Source organism: Larimichthys crocea, unplaced genomic scaffold (assembly GCF_000972845.2).
Source record: "Larimichthys crocea isolate SSNF unplaced genomic scaffold, L_crocea_2.0 scaffold83128, whole genome shotgun sequence".
NCBI lineage: Eukaryota > Metazoa > Chordata > Actinopteri > Sciaenidae > Larimichthys > Larimichthys crocea.
The window spans coordinates 1-596 of NW_020860943.1; the positions used below are offsets into that span (position 1 = coordinate 1).

Sequence of the window (596 nt, forward strand, 5' to 3'; positions counted from 1 at the left end):
CTCTTGGTCGTCATCAGTGTCGACCATTGTGTGTCAGTCGTGTTTCCAGTTTGGGCCCAGAACCATCGCACTGTTAAAAAAGCGTACATTATTGTCGTCCTGGCTTGGCTTCTCGCCATCTCACAGGGCATTCCCTCGTTGATCTTTGGGGATGTTCTAAGTCACCTGGATATAACCATTTGCTACAACGATTATTCATTATACCAAAACGGTCAAGAGTTAGTTACAGTCAGACCCCTCATTACAGGTTTTATTGTCCCTTTCATTGTCATCATCTTCTGCTACTCCATCATCATCCTCAAACTTCGAACCAACAGGATGACCAAGAACTCCAAACCTTTCAAAGTCATGACTGCACTCGTCCTTGCTTTCTTCATCTGCTGGCTGCCCTACCACGTCTTTGTCCTCCTCGAGCTGAACCACCAAAACTACGACCACACCATTTTATACACCGGACTCAAAATAGGCACTTCTATGGCAGCAGCGAATAGCTTCCTCAACCCAGTGTTGTATGTTTTCATGGGCAACGACTTCAAGGGCTCTGTGCTCTCAAAGATGGAGCACGCAATGGCAGACGAAGAATGCACCACCAGCCG

General features: G+C 47.0%; 1 protein-coding gene across 1 annotated transcript; it reads left to right on the forward strand.

Moving 5' to 3' along the window:
- Window positions 1-3: 3 nt before the first annotated feature.
- On the forward strand, window positions 4-591 carry LOC113745552 (chemokine-like receptor 1; the record flags this gene model as incomplete). The annotated part of the gene is made up of 1 exon (XM_027277166.1): window positions 4-591. A coding segment is annotated over one exon (588 nt), but the record flags the coding sequence as incomplete, so codon positions are not given.
- Between the last annotated feature and the right edge of the window lie 5 nt (window positions 592-596).